The sequence below is a fragment of the Puntigrus tetrazona genome, chromosome 14, assembly GCF_018831695.1.
Source record: "Puntigrus tetrazona isolate hp1 chromosome 14, ASM1883169v1, whole genome shotgun sequence".
Classification (NCBI taxonomy): domain Eukaryota; kingdom Metazoa; phylum Chordata; class Actinopteri; order Cypriniformes; family Cyprinidae; genus Puntigrus; species Puntigrus tetrazona.
This window is the reverse complement of record NC_056712.1, coordinates 11,513,889-11,531,219: the sequence shown is the minus strand read 5'-3', so window position 1 is coordinate 11,531,219 and position 17,331 is coordinate 11,513,889. Positions and strand designations below refer to the sequence as shown.

General features: G+C 35.3%; 1 protein-coding gene across 1 annotated transcript in view; it reads right to left on the bottom strand.

The window, feature by feature from the left end:
- Positions 1 to 230: 230 nt before the first annotated feature.
- col23a1a (collagen type XXIII alpha 1 chain a) overlaps positions 231 to 17,331 on the bottom strand; it is a 106,858-nt gene continuing 89,757 nt past the window's right edge. Inside the window, exons 10-33 of the mRNA XM_043257385.1 lie at positions 15,030 to 15,101; positions 14,145 to 14,261; positions 9,880 to 9,906; positions 9,747 to 9,773; positions 8,820 to 8,873; positions 8,375 to 8,437; positions 8,221 to 8,265; positions 7,081 to 7,108; positions 6,993 to 7,042; positions 6,752 to 6,775; positions 5,806 to 5,859; positions 5,622 to 5,666; positions 5,424 to 5,504; positions 5,285 to 5,338; positions 5,124 to 5,189; positions 4,949 to 4,975; positions 4,627 to 4,686; positions 4,380 to 4,451; positions 4,088 to 4,114; positions 3,917 to 3,970; positions 3,717 to 3,803; positions 3,347 to 3,415; positions 2,509 to 2,547; positions 231 to 1,952 (exon numbers count right to left, since the gene is read on the bottom strand). Coding sequence (XP_043113320.1) covers positions 1,902 to 1,952; positions 2,509 to 2,547; positions 3,347 to 3,415; positions 3,717 to 3,803; positions 3,917 to 3,970; positions 4,088 to 4,114; positions 4,380 to 4,451; positions 4,627 to 4,686; positions 4,949 to 4,975; positions 5,124 to 5,189; positions 5,285 to 5,338; positions 5,424 to 5,504; positions 5,622 to 5,666; positions 5,806 to 5,859; positions 6,752 to 6,775; positions 6,993 to 7,042; positions 7,081 to 7,108; positions 8,221 to 8,265; positions 8,375 to 8,437; positions 8,820 to 8,873; positions 9,747 to 9,773; positions 9,880 to 9,906; positions 14,145 to 14,261; positions 15,030 to 15,101 — 1,293 coding nt within the window. The 3' untranslated portion in view covers positions 231 to 1,901. The remainder of the gene's footprint in view (positions 1,953 to 2,508; positions 2,548 to 3,346; positions 3,416 to 3,716; positions 3,804 to 3,916; positions 3,971 to 4,087; positions 4,115 to 4,379; positions 4,452 to 4,626; positions 4,687 to 4,948; positions 4,976 to 5,123; positions 5,190 to 5,284; positions 5,339 to 5,423; positions 5,505 to 5,621; positions 5,667 to 5,805; positions 5,860 to 6,751; positions 6,776 to 6,992; positions 7,043 to 7,080; positions 7,109 to 8,220; positions 8,266 to 8,374; positions 8,438 to 8,819; positions 8,874 to 9,746; positions 9,774 to 9,879; positions 9,907 to 14,144; positions 14,262 to 15,029; positions 15,102 to 17,331) is intronic.

Sequence of the window (17,331 nt, the reverse complement as noted above, 5' to 3'; positions counted from 1 at the left end):
ATTTTTGGAGCTTTAATAAATGCTTTATTTATAACGAGGAAGATATTTGAACCTATTAAACCAGCAGGATGTTTAAATGGCACAAACACTTTTTATACTTCAACACCTCAAAAAACCTTGTCATAACCTGTTTAATTACCTTGCCATTTAAAATCGAGAGAAAACGGCATTCTTACTCATTACTTGTACAATGCGATTCATTTTCAAGTGAAACAAAATTTTTCATCATGCAGTGATTTGATTGATTTAATAATGAAAAGTGTCAGACAAGCAGAACCTGAATGTGAGTTTACAGTGGATTGCGGAGAACCTTTTTAAAAATCAAACACTTTTTGACCATGATCAAGGTCAGAGGAAAGACAGATTATACTAATTTACTAGTAACAAACTTTAATTTCTACGTTATAAAACATTTTCGAAAGCAAACCAATGCATGTAATGGCCGTCAGGCAGTTGATAAGGCCGTTTTCCTTAACCAATTTCAACTATTAAATACAAACACTGTTTCAGCAGCAAAATGTCTTCAAAATCATCTTTCAGTATCTTCAAAATCAAACATTGTTTGTGTTAAAAAAAAAACAAACAAAAAAAAAAAAAACACCTGTAAAAATATTCAAAGAAAAAACTAAAAGTTAAACAGTAAAATGTTCCGAAACTGTCCTCCCATTCTGCTTTGTATCTAAAATGGTGCTATAATTCTATTGGTCAATCACTTTTTTTTTTTTTTTTTTTTTTTTTTAGTTATGTAAGTCACGACATTGTAACACTGGAACATTCTGTCAGCCATTTAACATCAAAGACAGGCTTATAAAAATTCAAATGCATTATCTGTAACATATATGCATTCTAAGAACTTTTACATGATCTGACCACCGGTTATTTTAATATGAACAATAAATATTTGAGAAAAGCTTATGTAGAATGGTTTTAAATCCCCGAAAGAGGGTACACCATCATGGAAATGTATGCTGAACATGCTAAAATGCCTTTAAAAAAACATCTCATCTGGATGTCTTTTCTCTGTGTTAAATCTTGGAAAGCCGAAGAAAGAAACTGAGATTGACAAAATGGAATCTCGAATGTTTTCTTTGCTTTCATGCTATGAAAAATAATAGAGCAATACTTTGCCAAACTTATAAACAGCCTTAAACTTGAGTCCTCGTACTGGCTAAACCGAGGCTATCGAAACGCCTCCAGTTTTGGCCATCTTCAAAAAGCACTTCAGTATATATATATCATAAATTACTATGAACAATAATATGGAATATGCATTAAGGATTGCGACGTTAAAAACAACGGCAGGTAGTCAACATATACTGTATCTCAAAGTATCACAGCAAATGTGAGCAACAAAATGTAGAAGCAGTAGTAAATAAACAGGTACGATATAACACACTATTCCTGCTCACTATATGCTGCGCCGATTTAACAGAATCTGTTATCATTGCGTTATCAATGTTTTATGTACGAATAAGTAAATGCTCGCCATCCAAAAAGTTAGTCTTTGGGCGTCGACTCCAAATGCTCTGTGTTTTTGCTTACGGGTTAAAACTACAAAAAACAAGCATAAAACAGTAACACATAAGAAATCAATCATTATAAATTACTGTATTCTCAAAATAAGGATCTGTTCTGTATCCTCTCCAACGCCAAAGCCTCTTATATCAGGCTGCTGTTGCCGTCCTGTGGAGCAACCGCATCCATGAGGCCAATCCCTGATCTCTTATCATCTCCAAGAGCTCAATTATGTTCCTCCATGAAAAATATTGACCCTAGCGAGGGCTGTCTGCACCCTCATTCGACCTGCATACTGAGGACAGTCAATATCAACCAATATTATTGAGACGCCGTCACTTGAGGGACTGTAAAGTCATTTAAACTCCTCGGATTCTTGAAGAACATCAAGGCTGGGAGAGACGTTTCCTCTTGAGTTTCTGAAGCATTCCCTGTTCCTTTAAAAAATAAAAGGGGATATGATGCAAAATTCTTGTATTGGCACCAGTCGAGCGGGTCAGTCCAGCATGCCCATGCAACATTCCCCGAGCACATCACTGCCATGTTATGGTGAACAATACTGTCACTTTATGCTCCAGGATGTAAAAAAAATTAAAAATTCTTTGGATTCGATAACCCAAATGGACACCAAAAAAAGCTGTATTCACTATTTGGTCCACAATTTCGGATATAAAAGGTTGAAAAAATAACACTGATGAATGTTCATCGAAGTCTCTTGTCTTTATAAAATGTAAAAATATTAAAAAAGTGAAAAAGCTGTATGAAATTGCCATATATATATCACATCAATATGTACAGACGACATGCCTCAGGTCACACATCACTGCAAAAGAACAACAAACACATGATATTAGTGATGAGCAAAGCGAAATACAGAAATGCAACATAAAACAGCTTTGTGGCACGTGTACTACTGATGTCAATTTATTTAAATAGGCAGTTGTTAATGTTAAAGTCAAACACATGAACTGTACAAACGCTTTTTTTACTGACCTTGTGCCAGCAACCTGGTATTGGAAGCCCATCAGGACCCTTGAATGTAAGAAAAAAAGGGAATCTGCTTTCAACTGTATTGCAATTTTAATTAACAAATTTATAAAATTGTAATTTACACAATTGTCTGTAAGCATACACCGCACTCAAAATCCTAAAAAATACTTATTTTTAAAATAAGTAAACTTCAGTAAAATCTAAACTCCACAAATGATCACAACACTACACACACACACACAAATTGCAACTAATCACAATAAAGCTGTGTTATGTAAAATATAAATGAAATTTTGCTTGACCATTTACAATGTTTCTCATCAATCTTAGGTAATATTTAATGCATCAGTTTGGTTTTAAACCTTGAATAAACATGAATGAATTACAATGAATGAATTATGTAAAATAACTAAATTTCAATGTAATTTATTTGATGCAAAGCTAAATTTTCAGCATCATTACTCCAGTCTTCAGTGTCGCATGATCCTTCAGAAATCATTCTAATATGCCGATATGCTGAAAAATGTCTTATTATAAGTTTAAAATAGCTTAAGATTATAAATCTTGACTATAAACTTCAAAAGAGCAATTAGTTGAAAAACAATGCGTTATAGTTTGTGCGGCCAATTTTGAGCCTTAATGAATCCTTGCTGAAAAAAGTATTCATTTCTTTCAAATAAATAAATCTTGCTGGTCCTAAACATTTGAACAGTAATGTAGCAGTATGTACATGGCAAACATAGGATAGTTTAAAAGAAGCAGTTAAAAGGCAAAAGCAGGAAGTGTTAGAAATCCGCAGGTATAAACAGAGCCGAGAGAGAAGCAGGCAGATGTACTGTACCAGCGGGCAGGGGGCCTCAGGGGCCGGATGCCCCGTTTCCACGGCCTCTTTTTTACATCCATCAGCTCCCTGTCAGCAAGAGCACACATATACAATATACACTGCCATAATGACTAAAAACAAACAAGACGCTAGAGAGACCAATCAAAGAGAAACCGAAGCAGAACATCAGCCTATAGAAACATACAGAAGAAAGGTGAGGAAAAGTGGAAAAGGGAAAAAGATGTCTGTGAAATATCAGCGTTCCCAGATGGGCACACTTTGTTGTTCCTGACAGAATCACCGCGTGTTTTTTCACTGGATTTTCAGCAGCATGAATCTGTAACACATCAACACATATAAACATCGGAAAGGTAGCTATAACACGCACCACGGGACAGGGCTGGTCCAGACCCGGCGGCCCCTGTTCGCCTTTCTTTCCCTTGAGGCCTCTCTTTCCGACAGAGCCGCGGTCTCCCTGTGAGCGGGAGGATCGACAAGATCGTTTTGAGTAAAGGACTATATAGTCAGTAAATGATTTAAACGACTTGTCATCTGATTTGATAATCTGAGATAAATATCATACAGTACCCTGTCTCCTTTCTCTCCACGGTCACCCCTGTCTCCCTTAATGCCAGGAAAACCCTGCAGTGAATTCAAATAAAAATGACACTGGAATACTTCCATTGAAAAACAAAAAAAAACATCAAGCCTTAAAATGCATGTACAGTAAGAATGAATGAATAAATAAATGCTGCTCACATCTAATCCAGGTTCCCCTTGTTTTCCCTGCATAAAACAATAAAAATACATTTTATGTGTGGCTTATCTGGAAAGCACTAATGCAATATTATTTTACAGCTAGGTTCAGGCATTATTTCTGACATTTAGCAAATCAAAATCAAAATTCATTCGCAAAGCACTCGAAAAACCACAGAGTTAAAAGAAATTGGTGAAAAAAATACTCAAATATGAAATAAGCCCCACAAGTACATCCGTTCAAACCTAATTGTCATTAAAAATAGTCATTAGTTGAATTTATGATTTGATTTACCTTTTCACCCTTGGTGCCGGGAAGACCAACTAATCCTGTTGCTCCTGGGGGCCCTTGAGGACCCTGAAGGCCCTATAAAACATAATAATAGATATAAAATATTGGAAATGGTATGGTTATGGCTTACAGATGCTATGAGTATGGATGAAACCATAATCATAACATCCACAGGCCAGTCTCACATGTTTGTGAATATTGCTTATGTTTTTAAATCCTGGTATAAAGTATTATGGGATTATGGTCTTACTTGTATTCCTGAAGCACCAGTTTCTCCCTTCTCTCCTTTAATACTCTCCCCTGTATCACCCTGTGCGAGATTCAATACAGTGTTATACAATGCATTCAGCATGATTTTACTGGATATCCATCTATTAGGAAGTTTAAAGTAGTAAAGTAAGCTTTTTGATAAAGTGGTTTATGGCAAAAAAAAAAAAAAAAAAAAAAAAAGGTTAATAAATTGTTTAAAGTCTGAATAATAATATATCTGAATAATAACAAAAAAAAATTATTTCCTAAAATAAAATAAAATAAAATAAAATGAAATGAAATGAAATAAAATAAACACTTACTTTGGGGCCTTGCAAACCACGATGACCCTAAAACACAAATAATACCCGTTATAATCTTTGAATGATGTTATGATATCACTCTTAAAAGTCAAGATCTTGCAGATAAATGGAGAAAAAAGAAGGGAAGGTTTGTGTCAGTTTATGTTATTAAATGCATATTTAAAATGTGCCTCACCATGTATCCAGGCGGTCCCGGTGGACCTGGAGGCCCTGGTGGTCCAGGCTGTGAAATCATCTGAACCTGTAGACAGTCATAAAACCACAGCTGAAGATCAACTGTATTCTTAATACTGGAATATTAATAAATCAAAAAAATGTGGGTGCAATTGTACTGACCAGATTGTCTTCTAGTATAGAATCTCCCTTCTCTCCTTTCTGCCCATCCATCCCCTATAACAGATTTGATTCATATTATAAATGATAATATGACAAAATATAAATAAGATTTAGACAATTTATGAATCTGAATACTCACAGAGGGACCCGACAGGCCCATTTCTCCTTTCTCCCCTCTCTCTCCAGGTTCACCAGGCTCTCCAGTGTCTCCCTTTTCACCCTGATGATCAAATCAATTCAAATATTGAATAGCAACTCATCTGCATGCATCTATTTATGTATATAATACAAAAAACAACAACTGATATTCTTCTAAAGAAGTTGCAAAGGTTATCACCTTTTCGCCATCAACCCCAGCAGGGCCAGGCAAGCCCAGTTCACCCTGTCAGGATGAATGAAACACACACAAGTTTTTTCCTGATACTATTAATTAGATCAGTTAGTTCTAGCATAAACCTTATATACAACGATAATGGAAACAACACACTAACTGAGCCACTCGTTTGGATTTCGATATTCACCTTTGAACCTTCTTTTCCGGGTGGTCCCGGGGGTCCAGGAGGGCCAGGTGGTCCCTGTTGGTTAAGTAAGCGGAACAGACTGAATTAAAGCTTATAAAATGGTCTTTTTGCAAAACCTCTTTGCATTCTGAGAACCACAAGCCTCTGATAGACCTCATTTTACGACTGCTATAAAACAGGAAATGTTGTTCCAATATAATTCTTCATGTGAAATCTTGTGGAGTATGAAAACAACATCCTGAATGATACTTCACAATGTTGATGGCATTCTTTGAAGGAAGTATTGCTGTTCTTTAGACTGATACAAACCATAATTGCGCCTGACATTTCTGCGTTTCCTCGTCACCATATTCAGTGTCACGCTTTGTGGTTCGATAAACATTTCAGACTGATTATTCAGTTGATAGAGATGACCACAAAGCCTCGCAAATGTCCAAAATGATAAAATTCCTAATTTTTCCTGCTATTTCCCAATTGCAATGTGACAAAACACAGAATTTCAAAGAATGGCATCGGCTAGAACATGCAAACAGACATTATAAATGTAACCACAAGGAGCATTCATTAAACAACCCAAATCCACATTCTCAGTACAAGAACAACAACATTCGCAACTAACTGCATCTAGTTTCGTAAGATATGTCTTGGTACTTCACACAAAGCCTACGTGTTTCAAAGCATACTTATTTTTAATTACTTTTTACATTTCATAGTTTGCTTCGCACCATTACAACATGATGTTGGATGTATGCCACCGGCTTAGTTTATAATATTTAGACTGAAAATTAATCTCAAATTATTTATTTCGGATTAGCAACATATGCTGAAACAATAATGAATTGTTTTTAATTCACAAGCACACACCGTGAGTATTTGTTAAGTATAATTAAGCCACACATTCAACTAAAATAACCAAAAACGGCAACTCATGCTATAGCACAGTTACCGAAACACTGATGGTTTTGATGGCCTGCCAGAAAAAAAAAAATCTGATATTTCAGAACACATTATGGCATTTGGTTTTAATATAACCATGAATTTATAGTCATCTGTTGTTTACATAATTGCATTACAGGAAGTTTAACCAGTAACATCAAGTTTACATGAATCCAGATGACCGACTGGCAATAATAACAGTCGTTAGGAAGGTTTTCCTAGCAATTATCATCAATAAAATCAAGGCTCACCTGAAACGCATCTAAGAGTTTTCCATTAAAGTCAATGATATCAGGATTTGTGCCATTTCAAAGTCAATGATATCACACTCAATGATCACACATGTGCCTTTTTCACCAGGACGGCCCTGCCACTTTACACTTACACTTTACACTTTACACTCTTTATATTTATATTCTATTTTATTTTATTTTTTTATATTCTACTGATATATTTATATATACATTTAAATTTTGTTTCTATTTTGATGCTGGACGGTTGTAAAGAACACATATAAGTACTCTCAGATGTGAAGAACTGTTCTTTCGTCCAATGCAACATACACTGCAATCGAGATCAAAATAAGGGACACCCATTTATAATAAACTTTAATAAAACAACAGGCCTGTACCTTTAGAAGAATGGATGGATGTGGCTGACTCTTTAAATGTATTTGTTCACCCAAAAATTAAAAGTCTGTCTTAATTTACCGAGGTTGTTTTAAACCTGCATGAAGTTTTTTCTTCTGTTTTGAACACAGAAGAAGGTACTGAAAGAATGCAGGTAACTAAACAGCTGGTGGTCCTCAGTAACTTCTACAGTAGACAATAAATACTATTAGAGTCATTGGTCACCCACATCCTTCAAAGTATCTTCTTTTACGTTTAACAAAAAAAAAGATTGTAAGGTTTGTTACAACTTCTGGGTGTGTAAAAGATATATATACTTAATAACTTTTTTTGAGTGAACTATCCCTTTAAATCAGCAAACTCTTCTCTGCAAACTGTGTGTTCATCATTATTATTAGACTGGATATTGAACCGAAACCGTTGATAACCTTCCCGTTCGTCCCTACTTCATTGTGAGAGCCTTGTGTTCAAATGGCAGATGTGAGCTTTAGATGTTTTAAAGAAACACATCACTTTTTTTTTGAAATAGGCTCATTCTCCAACTCCCCCAGAGTTGATAAGCTGAGTTTTACCATTTTTCAATCTATTCATCTGTTCTCAGAGTCTGGCACTTTTAGCATAGCTTAGCATAGACCATTGAATCCAATCCGACCAGCAGCAGAGTTAAAAAATGCAATCACGTGCAAATGAGCTTCTCCAATTCGTCTTATGAAATGATTCTACTAAAATTGCGATTAATATTATAAACAGTGCAAAATATCTATTTGTTTATTCAAATACAATGTTGGCCTTTGTAAAATACGGGATGAATCGTGCACTTTTAATGAACTTGTGATGCATCGTTCCTCACCGGTTCGCCCTGGAGCCCTTGTTCTCCAACATCTCCCTTATCTCCCTGAGAAACACAAAGACCAAATCAAACCAGTACTATCAAGTACACTGATATATATATATATATATATATATATATATATATATAAAGAGCTTCACCACCCAGCGCTCACCTTCAAGCCTGGCAGACCATCGGTTCCTCGGTCACCCTGAGGACCTGGTTCTCCCTGCTCGCCCTGCCAAACGTGCACAGAGCATTTACAATAATACAGAACAGATCGCAAAGAGAAATAGTGCAGCAGAAGATGCTTGAACAGAGCAGTCAGATCCATATGAAGCCCATTACTCTATGAAATCATTCTTATTACGCTGCTAATGATTAAGTAATGGTCAGAGGCTATGGTGAAATAAAGCACATGATCAAATCCAAAAAATATGCTGAGAGGATTAAATGAAATCGAACCTGTGAGAGTGCAAAACAGCAGGTTGAAGCTGACAGGTAAAGATATATTGCTTGTTTAAACACCAAAATAAAGAAAAAGGGCCCTGGAAATACTGACATAATGACAGATTTTTCGATATTCTGTTGTCAAAACTAGAGGAAGAATGCTCTCTGACCTTTGACCCTGGGGGTCCCTGTGGTCCCGGGAAACCCTGATCACCAACTTCACCCTGTAAAACATCAAGTTTACAGACATTTAAAGACATTGAACACTAAAATGTGGAAAAGATCTGTTCTTTCATGTTGTGTTAAATGAGCCATTAAATGAATGGAGGCAGATCTGTACGTGAGCTTGATCTTTTATACTATTATAATTTATTTTTAGATTAATTTGATTTTATTTTATATTTTACATGTTTATTTTAGCAACATTTTTAGTCATTTTGTTGTACATTTTATATAGTTTTTTAACAAATTATGGTGTTTTAATTTATTGCAGATTATATTAACTTTATCAAACAAAAACGGTTCATTGACAACTAGCTAAAATAAAATTAAATTCAATAATTCTTTTAAATGTAGTTTTTTATGTTGTCTTGGTCATTTTTCAATGTAAAAGCTTTCTTCGCCACCAAAACCACCTCCAGTCACATTTTAATTAGCACTTAATTTTCACAGATAAAACATCTAGTTCAGCGCTGCATTTTATCTTATCTTTCTTTTTTGTACAACAGGCCCACAGCTAAAACATACTCGGATGCAGTATGTTTCTCATCTCTGTCTCACACACAAACATACACATGTACAAAACGAAACTGATATTACACATTAGAAGTCATTCCAGTGAAACAGGCAGAAACTAATTCAAGACCTCATACAGATGTCAGTGCAACCAGACGTCAGTGTTTAAGGACAGCTGAAGTCAGCAAGCACTTACTAGCACAAAGGGCAAAACACTCAAACATGCTGTTCATATTTATGCCAAGAGGAAAGAATTTAGTCTTTCAGAAAATTGCGAAAGCGAGACATTTTCCTAAAAAAACAAGAAACATCTTGGCCTCAAGGATGAGCACACGCACAGATTTTATACGTTTAAATCTTACCGGTTTTCCTGGGAAACCTCTTTGTCCCTGCAGAAAGAGAAAACGTGTTTGAAAGAAAGTAACATACAGTAATATAATGTGAGTCATGAAGACCATGACCAAGTTGATCCGAAACAGTGCTGGTTACACTCACCTCCATTCCTTCTCGTCCAGGAGCACCCTAGAGACACAGAAAGTATTTAAGAGTTAGACTTTAATGCACCAAACTTTCATGATGTACATCAGCGTTTGATCGATGCCAGAGCTCTTTTTTAAAAAGTGACCAGAGAACCAAATATCATGTGCCAATCCTTAAGTTGCGGTGCATTATTATTAACATTAAATGGCTTGTTGGGTTAGTTTGTGGTATGAGTTAAATTTCAGTAAAGTCACATTTATATGTATAGTGCCTTCCACATGACTCCAGTCCATCAATTCGTGCCTTGTGATATGAAAAGTTTGTCAGAAATAAATCCATTGAGATATTTTTAACTGTTGCTTCCAGCTAAAATACGAGTCCCCTATCCGCAGTGCTGCTTTCTGAGCTGAAAACGCTGTCTTGACTGAATGAGGACAGAGAAATAATTAAACACTGTTTGTGAGTGAAAACAGTCTACAAGAGTAAACAGTACATACTGTATGTTGGTGGATTTTGATGTGAGAAGACAAAATGGGATGGACTTTTTCACTGGACAAAGCGTTTTATTCATTCTGGACTTGTTTTTGGACAAAAGTGAATTAAAATGTCTTGATGAATTTATTTCTTACAAACAAGCTTTTAACTTCACAAGACAGTAACTGATGGGCTGGATTACTTGAATTATTGTGATGTTTTTATTAGCAGTTTGAACTGTCATCCTTCACTGCGGAGGATCCATTTGTCCTGGTGTAGAATCAAACAAATCTACATCTTTGATGGCCTGAGAGCGAGCCCATTTTCAGCAAAGTATCTGGATATCCGGAGCGGTTCCACTTATGGTTATAGCCCATTTTATCTAAAAATTTAACTTGATAAACGTGAACTGTCTCTCTGTCAATTTCTAACAAGATTTGAGGATAGGTTTTCAAAATATGAATTTAAGTAAATTTTTATGCAGAGCATTTTTACAGGTTATCTGTGATTTAACCACTAGGGGGCAGTGATATACAACTTTGCTTATTTTAGTTGAACGTTAGACATCAAATATAAGCCACCAACAGCAAACACCTGTTCACACTGAGGCCAAGTTATCCTGAGTTTCTTACAATGATGTGTTTAGTTTGGGTTTTTTTTTTGTCATAGGTGTCTTTGTCATACACTGAAAGAGAAAGAGTGTATATAACTGCATGCATGTTTTTAAATATTATATATATATATATATATATATATATATATATATATATATATATATATATATATATATATATATATTCAGATATTTACAGTATAAACTTCATAGGATGTCAAGCAAAGTTTTTCATGTTGTAATCGATATTCTTGTCCTCATTTTGTACCCAAATTATCAACAGAATGAGTGAAGCCATGGCACACATATGCATACACACACAATCTAGTCAGATGTAGTATTTTATGTCAAGCAGACTTCAAAGCTGGTATTCAGCCACAAAACAGAGAGACATAATTTTCTGTTCCCTGTCAAAAATGAACAAAACCAGAGGAAGCGCTTGGGAAAATCAGAAGCACTGTACTGTTCGCTTTTCCCATCTTCCTTCAAGCTGTGCTTCTTAACAAGGTGGTTTTGCCAGTGAAAGACACAACAATAGGAGATAACTAGCTAGTAAGTTGTTATGTCAGGAAAACATCTGTGACCAACATGGTACAGCATTTCATAGATTTCAGCTTTCATAGAACATTTCTTTATGCACAAGCAGAACATCTCGTCTCTGTTTTATCCACAGGACTCTTATGAATAGCTCTACTTCTGCCAGCATAGTGACGCTGATTTTCCTCGTGCATGTGCCGTTTTAGCCTACTATGTGTTTTTAGACTCATCAGATGATATCGCAATTGTGTTACTTAGTTTTTGAAATGCGGAAAACGGGTGTTGGTACCTCCCTTGTTTGTATAAGCAAACTAGAACCGCAGAAAATGACTTAATTCCTGACACAGTCACTTAGCGTAGTTAATGAATCCTTCAGAAATCATTTGAACGTGATGATTTGCTAAACAACAACAACAACATTTATTACTATTATAAGTGTTAGCAGTATTTTTGTGGAAACCATGATAAGTTCGAGGATTTTTTGATGACTACAAGGTTCAAAAGAACAGCATTTATCGGTCTTTTTTAACATCATGAATGTTTTTACTGACACTAATTATTACATCCTTGCTGTAAAAGCATCGATGTCACTGAAAAAAAAAAGTATAGTAGTGTGTAAGTATTTATATATATTGTATAAAACTACAAACTATAAATATGTGTGTGGGGGTATATACAGATATATATATATATATATATATATATATATATATATATATATATATATATATATATATATACAGTATATTCAATATATAATTTATAGTTTGATGCAGATAATCCTGAGTAAATGAGATCCCCCACATGTTTGCCAAACCCCCAGATGTCATATAAAATCAAGCAAAGTGAGTCTGGTAATTTAAAATGTCAGTCAGACGGCTTCTTCATATATGAATGAATGTTTTTGGCCGGCGTAAGCTATAATATACTGCAGATTTACTGCTGATAGTCAAAATCTTGGCTTGTGAAACTAACAGTCTAATAAGAGTGACATTACAGACTTCCACAAAAGAGAGTATGTACTGGCTCTCATAACCTGCTGCTATGCAGAAATAATTTCTGGTATTGAAAAAAAAAAAAAAAAAAACTTGACAGACCAGACCTGCCAGTGAGAACCAGCCCAGTTTGAGTGAAATAAAAAACGTTTCCAGTTTTAGTCCAAATTAAACTGCCTTCATGATAATAAAACTAAAAAGAATGAACCTAATTTGAAGCAACCTGAGGCGAGAAATGTTGGGAGAACTGTTCCTGAACCTGGATTCGTGCCATATCTCTTTTTGGGATGTTCAGGAACAGCAGAGCTTGTCAAGAACGCACTGTGGCCGTGTCTTACCCAAACCAGATGAGTCTTGAGCCTTAAAATCTATATTTGGTTTAGCTCTAGGTGAGCCGCAGTGCACTGGCATAGACTGTGGTTTTCAAGCTCCCCGTCGGGGGAATGATGAACTGGATTTGCCCCATTCCCCTCTAACCTCTCACTCTCCATCACCTCACACTGAACAAAACACAACCGTCAGATGACAGAGGCCAGAGCGGAGCAACGCTAATGCCTTTAACCTTTAAAATACAACCTGTAACTGCTGTAAACCACAGGCTGCTGTAATACAAAAACAGCTTCAGATGATAAATCTAATTGTACAATTAGGGCGCCTTAGATAAAAAAAAAAACAACCTATAGCTGGTGCCCTACATCGCTTGCTTTCTCCATGTATGCTATAAAAAAAGAAGAATTAAACATGGAATAAATGTTGAAATTATGTTTCATTTGCTATATTTAGTGTTAGTTGTTAAATTATGAAGGACATTTCGAAGATTTTAGGGGTTCATCATTTGCTTAAAACGGCTTTGCAGTCTTGTTGTGTAGTTTTGTTTTAGTCTTGTTGTACAAACCTAAATTAATTGTGTGGAAAACATTTCCCTCTAGTTCATTAAACTCAGTTTTTTTAAGTTTTTTTAAACACTTAGAAAAGGTTACGAGAAAAGCTCTAATATTATATGCTTGACAAATGCTTTGACATCATACATTTAAGCATTTAAAAACACTGTAAAAAGTAGATTTCAAAGAGTTAAAACAATTATTATAGGACTTTGTTTCAAGAGAATACTTTTTAATTCTTTCTACTTCAACTTTTTATATTCATTCAATGTGTTACTTGTTGGTTGTAACTATTTACACTTTCTACACTTTTTTTCAGTTTTCAGACCTTTTTTTTTTAGGTCACACTAAATGCCCATTTAATCGATTAAACTAATTGGTGAGAAAGATCTGCAAAGATCTTTTAGAGAGGTTATGCAAACATTTATTTGCACTGACTGGATCTGATACGGTCTGTTCTGCGACACTATCACCAACTTTGATCTATCACGAGTTTAAGCGCTGTAAAAAAAATATTGTTATAATCAATGAAGCAGTATACATTGCACATACATCTGTGTTTTGTCTGGAATTCGGTCAGAGAACCGACGAGTTTCATCTGAACGTCTCTGATTGGCCATTGCATTTCTAAGCTCAACAAAACTGTGTGTGATTGGATAAAATGTGCAACGCTGTAAAAACACCCCCTATTTATTCATTGTAACCTCTGCAGTTTTCATCAGTTGACCCCTTTAAGCAAGGAAATGCGCAACTTCAGGTAAAATGAGCATATCTTCTTACTGGTTCTCCCGGTGGGCCGCGGGGGCCGTCTTTCCCTGTGTTTCCTGGGGGCCCTCTTGCACCAGGTGCTCCAGGAGGCCCCGGAGGTCCAGGTGGGCCAGCTTGTCCTTGATCACCCTGATGAAAACATAGACATGTGACACAGAATTTAGTCCTCAAGCAAGTCACAGCAAAACACAAGCACAAATAACATTCTCGTGAAGTATATTTTGTTTCATTAGCTTTTTTTACTAGGAAAAGTGAATGGAATAAGACGTTTTCACCTTCGTCATGCCAGATTACTAACTGAAAAATAATACTGCATTAATAAATAATTTAAATTGAGAGATTAAGTGTGCTTTATAAGAAGATACAATTTCAGTCTTTCTACTTCAAAATGTGTATTACTTGCCGTTTACTTGGAATTATTTGGGAAATCTACCAAGATTGTTTCAAAGTAAATCCTACACCAAATGTCAGTGTATAATGACAATTTTTGTCACAGCAAAATTGCCATAAATCTCTAAAGAGGTGAACCTCATAAAATGTAGTTTGTCTGATATATTCAGGATCATTATTTTAATGTTTGCATCGTGCCATTATTTGTATTGCATGTATGTCCTTACCTTAAATATAATGTCTATTATTATTGTTTTATGATTATGCGGTAAAATACGACCCAGATATTTTTTGGTAAGTTCCACCCTGCATGAGCCTCATTCACTGAAGCGGCAAACTTGCATGCAACGCTCTGATCCTTCACACATGGATGAGGTTATTTGATTGTAAATATTGAGACACACAAACAATAACACGAGCAATCACGCAAAATGACATGGGTTAAAAAACGAGGAAGATGAAGATCTAGTAAGGGGAGTGTCTGCACATGCCTTGCACACATGCTACCTTCAGCATACGCCTCTGGAAGCTGGGCTGATCGGCCGAGATGTAGCTGTGATCGTAACGAGGAAAGACCATCTGTGCACGTGAGTCCCCGAAACAAGGAGACAGGAAAACCCCCGGAAAAACAGACGGAAGAAAAGACAAAGGAGAAACAATAAGAGCACTGAAAACCTCAGACTGAGGGATAGCGAGGGAATTGAGCAAGATCTCAGGGGCCACGAAAGGAGACGGCCGTCCTGCACATGGAGAGGCTTGGAGATGAAGGCTATGGCAGCAGAGAGGAGACAAACCTTAATGAGAATCTGATTACTATGCAGCCCTGCATGAGTGCCATGACCCTGCGAGAGGAACAGGATGAACAGAGGAGCAGAGATACACAGAGCAGTCATCAAAAAAGCATTGACAGGGCATTTCGCTGCCGCTGGAATGTGAAATATCAAACCCAGCAGAGCAGCTTGCAGGATTTTGGTCGATTTACGTTTAGTTCAAGATAAAGCCTTCTAATGACAGACCTGTATATAACGGTCAGATCGATTATATGTGACTATTCGGAAATAAAAGTAACTACCTTTCATAAGTCTGTGGTTAGGAAATGAAAAAAAAAGAAAGAAAGGAATTAACATTTTTATTTGTGAAATATACATTAATTTATCAAAAGTGGTATTAAATACATGTATAATGTTTCGATAGATTTGAATTTAAAATAAAAGCTGTTCTTTTGAAATTTATATTTAACAAATAATCCTGAAACACGCTATGGTTTAAAAATAATAATAATAATAATCAAATAAATAAATAAATAAATAATATATATATTTATAAAAAAAAAAATTATATATATATATATATATATATATATATATATATATATATATATATATATATTAGTAGTGTAATGTAATATAATATATTGAAACTAAATATATAATAAAAAGTATATAATAATTAAAACATTATGAATTAAATCATATTTCCTTATCCTGTGTAGAATAGGCTACATACAATATATATTGTATTATATAGAGTATAGAGAATATATAGAGTTCTCATTGGATAGGATTGAATTGGATTTGGATTCAAACTCATGCCATGTCATGAAAATTAAAAACAATAGTTGCATTTTTGACTTGCACAGACCAAAAAGCGCAGTGTGTTTGGACTAAATACAATGATTCAAATACAAAAGGACCAAATAATGTGAAATTGTTGGTTTTGCCACCCTGAAATAACACTGGACAAAACCCATGGTTTTATTTTTGTTGTCTTAAATCACATCGGTCTGGACAATGTATTTATGTTTGCTTGTCTCTGTAAACCACAATGTGAGGGCTGGATTGTGCTGACAGCAGTAACAGAGAGCAGCCCCAGAAGCACAGAGAGTTTAGACTTGGCTTTGCCATCCAGGTGAGGATGAATGACTCTTTTTTTTCTTTCTCTTCGAAAAGACTTGAGGTCGGAAACTGACAAAAATTAAAAAGCGCGAGGATTATTTTATAGTTTTTCACTGTCACGTTAAACCGTGACGCAGGAAAACTTCGCTAAAGTGGTGACATTACATGGCTAAGAAACAAAGTTAGAGCCTCGCAAAAAAGAAAGAGAAACGAAGAAGAAAACGGAGAGAAAGTGGGAGTGACGCAGCACGTTGATGCCAGCGTGAGCATGAGGCTTGAGTTAGCAGGGATGTGGTGACCCGAGGGATACTTGAGGTTTCCCACACTGCTGCTTTACTCAGCACTACACACACGCTCAGCTAACTAAGCTTCCCATAGACTTCTATTGTTCTTACGCTATATAAATTACGCTAATTATATTTACTGCAGACTAACCCCAACCCTAAAATAAAACTTGTGGCATTTTTAGAAGAGAATAAGACATTATTTACTCTGTATTTTTCCTTTTCAGTGCTTCCACACAAGGAGGTTTGTTAAGATTTAGTTAAGGCCTGGAGACATTTTTCATTGTTTTTGTGCTCTCAAAATACACTCGAATCAGAATTGCCGTGTTTGTGAAAATACTTTTGAAAATATTAGAGGAGCAGAATATGTAACAGAGCACTGTTCTGTTCAAGTTAGAAAAAAACCCCAACAACGATTAATCGTGATTAATTGCATTCAAAATAAAGGTTTTGTGTATATATGTATGCTTATATATATATATATATATATATATATATATATATATATATATATATATATATATATATATATATATATATATATATAAATAATGCAGACAAATGCATACATATATTTCAGAAAATCCATTTTGTGTTTTATGTTATGTTTCTATTCATTTATAATTATAT